The sequence below is a fragment of the Volvox carteri genome (genome assembly GCF_000143455.1).
Source record: "Volvox carteri f. nagariensis unplaced genomic scaffold VOLCAscaffold_306, whole genome shotgun sequence".
Taxonomy (NCBI): Eukaryota; Viridiplantae; Chlorophyta; class Chlorophyceae; order Chlamydomonadales; family Volvocaceae; genus Volvox; species Volvox carteri.
Window position 1 is genome coordinate 1 of NW_003307838.1, and position 1,193 is coordinate 1,193.

General features: G+C 59.6%; 1 protein-coding gene across 1 annotated transcript in view; it reads right to left on the reverse strand.

Moving 5' to 3' along the window:
- Positions 1 to 568: 568 nt before the first annotated feature.
- Positions 569 to 1,193, reverse strand: part of VOLCADRAFT_101038 (uncharacterized protein) — a gene marked incomplete at both ends in the record, with an annotated part of 1,824 nt that continues 1,199 nt past the window's right edge. The window contains one exon of the mRNA XM_002959504.1: positions 569 to 1,041. Within this exon, the coding sequence (XP_002959550.1) occupies positions 569 to 1,041 (473 nt within the window). The remainder of the gene's footprint in view (positions 1,042 to 1,193) is intronic.

The window sequence follows — 1,193 nt, forward strand, 5'->3', positions numbered from 1 at the left end:
GCCAAACTGGCTGATGTCTGTACTGTCCCACAGCTTCCTGGGGAGGGCAGTGGGAAACTCCTCCCCCACCGGGTAAAAGAGCGACTTTGGGGATGCTGGGGGGCCCTGTTGTCGTGCAGCTCCTGCAGCTCGAGAGGGTGCAGGCTGGTGGCTAGTGGGGGTCGCTACTTGTGATGAAGGCAGAAGATTAGGGGAGGTGACGGGGTGGCGGGGGGTTGGCCTGCGGCCGGCAGCAGCAGCAGATTGTGCAGGGTGCACAAGGGGCGAGTTGCAACTAAGGATGGCAGTGGCAGTGGTTGCTGCTGCTGTTGCTGCTGCTGCTGCTGCTGCTGCTGCTGCATTGGTGATGGTGGCAGCGGTGGTGGCGGCAGCGGTGGCAGTGGCAGCGGTGGCAGTGTTGGCAGCAGTGGTGGCAGTGGCGGCAGTGGTAGCAGGAGCCGTAGCAGTGGCAGCGGTGGCAGTGGCAGCGGTGGCGGCAGCAGTGGAGGCGGTGGCAGTGGGCTGGGCCGCATTCATAGTCGGTGTGTCCTCTGCCTCCAGCCGATGTGTGGCCATCATGGCCCCACACCGCTTCCCTGGGGGCTGCAGCCGCTCGAATGCAGTGGCCTTGGCCAGTTGTACAGGTGTCATTTCTGGACTTGTGGCACTCAATGGCGGCCGCTTCAGTTTAAGCTCCTTGATTGCAGAAGCCACCGGAGCAAGCTCTGCACTCCGGCGCAAAGCTTTGGCCATGGCTGTGCAGCTTGCCAGCTTCACTGAAGGTGTTGAGCTGTGTATGGCTTTGATGGCCTTCAGCCTGCAAAGGAGCATGCTGTCGTTGGTTGTATATTGCTTTAGATGTGGGCGCTCTTTCAACCACCCATGGACAACCCTCTTCAGAAGGGGGGTGGCCTGCTTCTGCACCTCCTCTGCCACCTGGTTGACCACCATCAAGTTCTGGCCGCCACCAGCCTTCCGGACCTCTGCCTCATTGGACACCAGGATGAACCTCAAGCTACCCATGCCCTCTATGAACACGGTTGTGTCCCACACTGCCCAACGCTGCATGTAGAAAATCATGGGCAACAAGGTTCGACAGTAGTTTTCAGCATGTGGTGCTATTGCTAGGTGCAGGTGCTCTTATAGGGGCAGAGGCGGATTATCTGTGTTATTGCTTGGGGGATACAAAGCAGCTGTGTGTGGTGACCATGTGG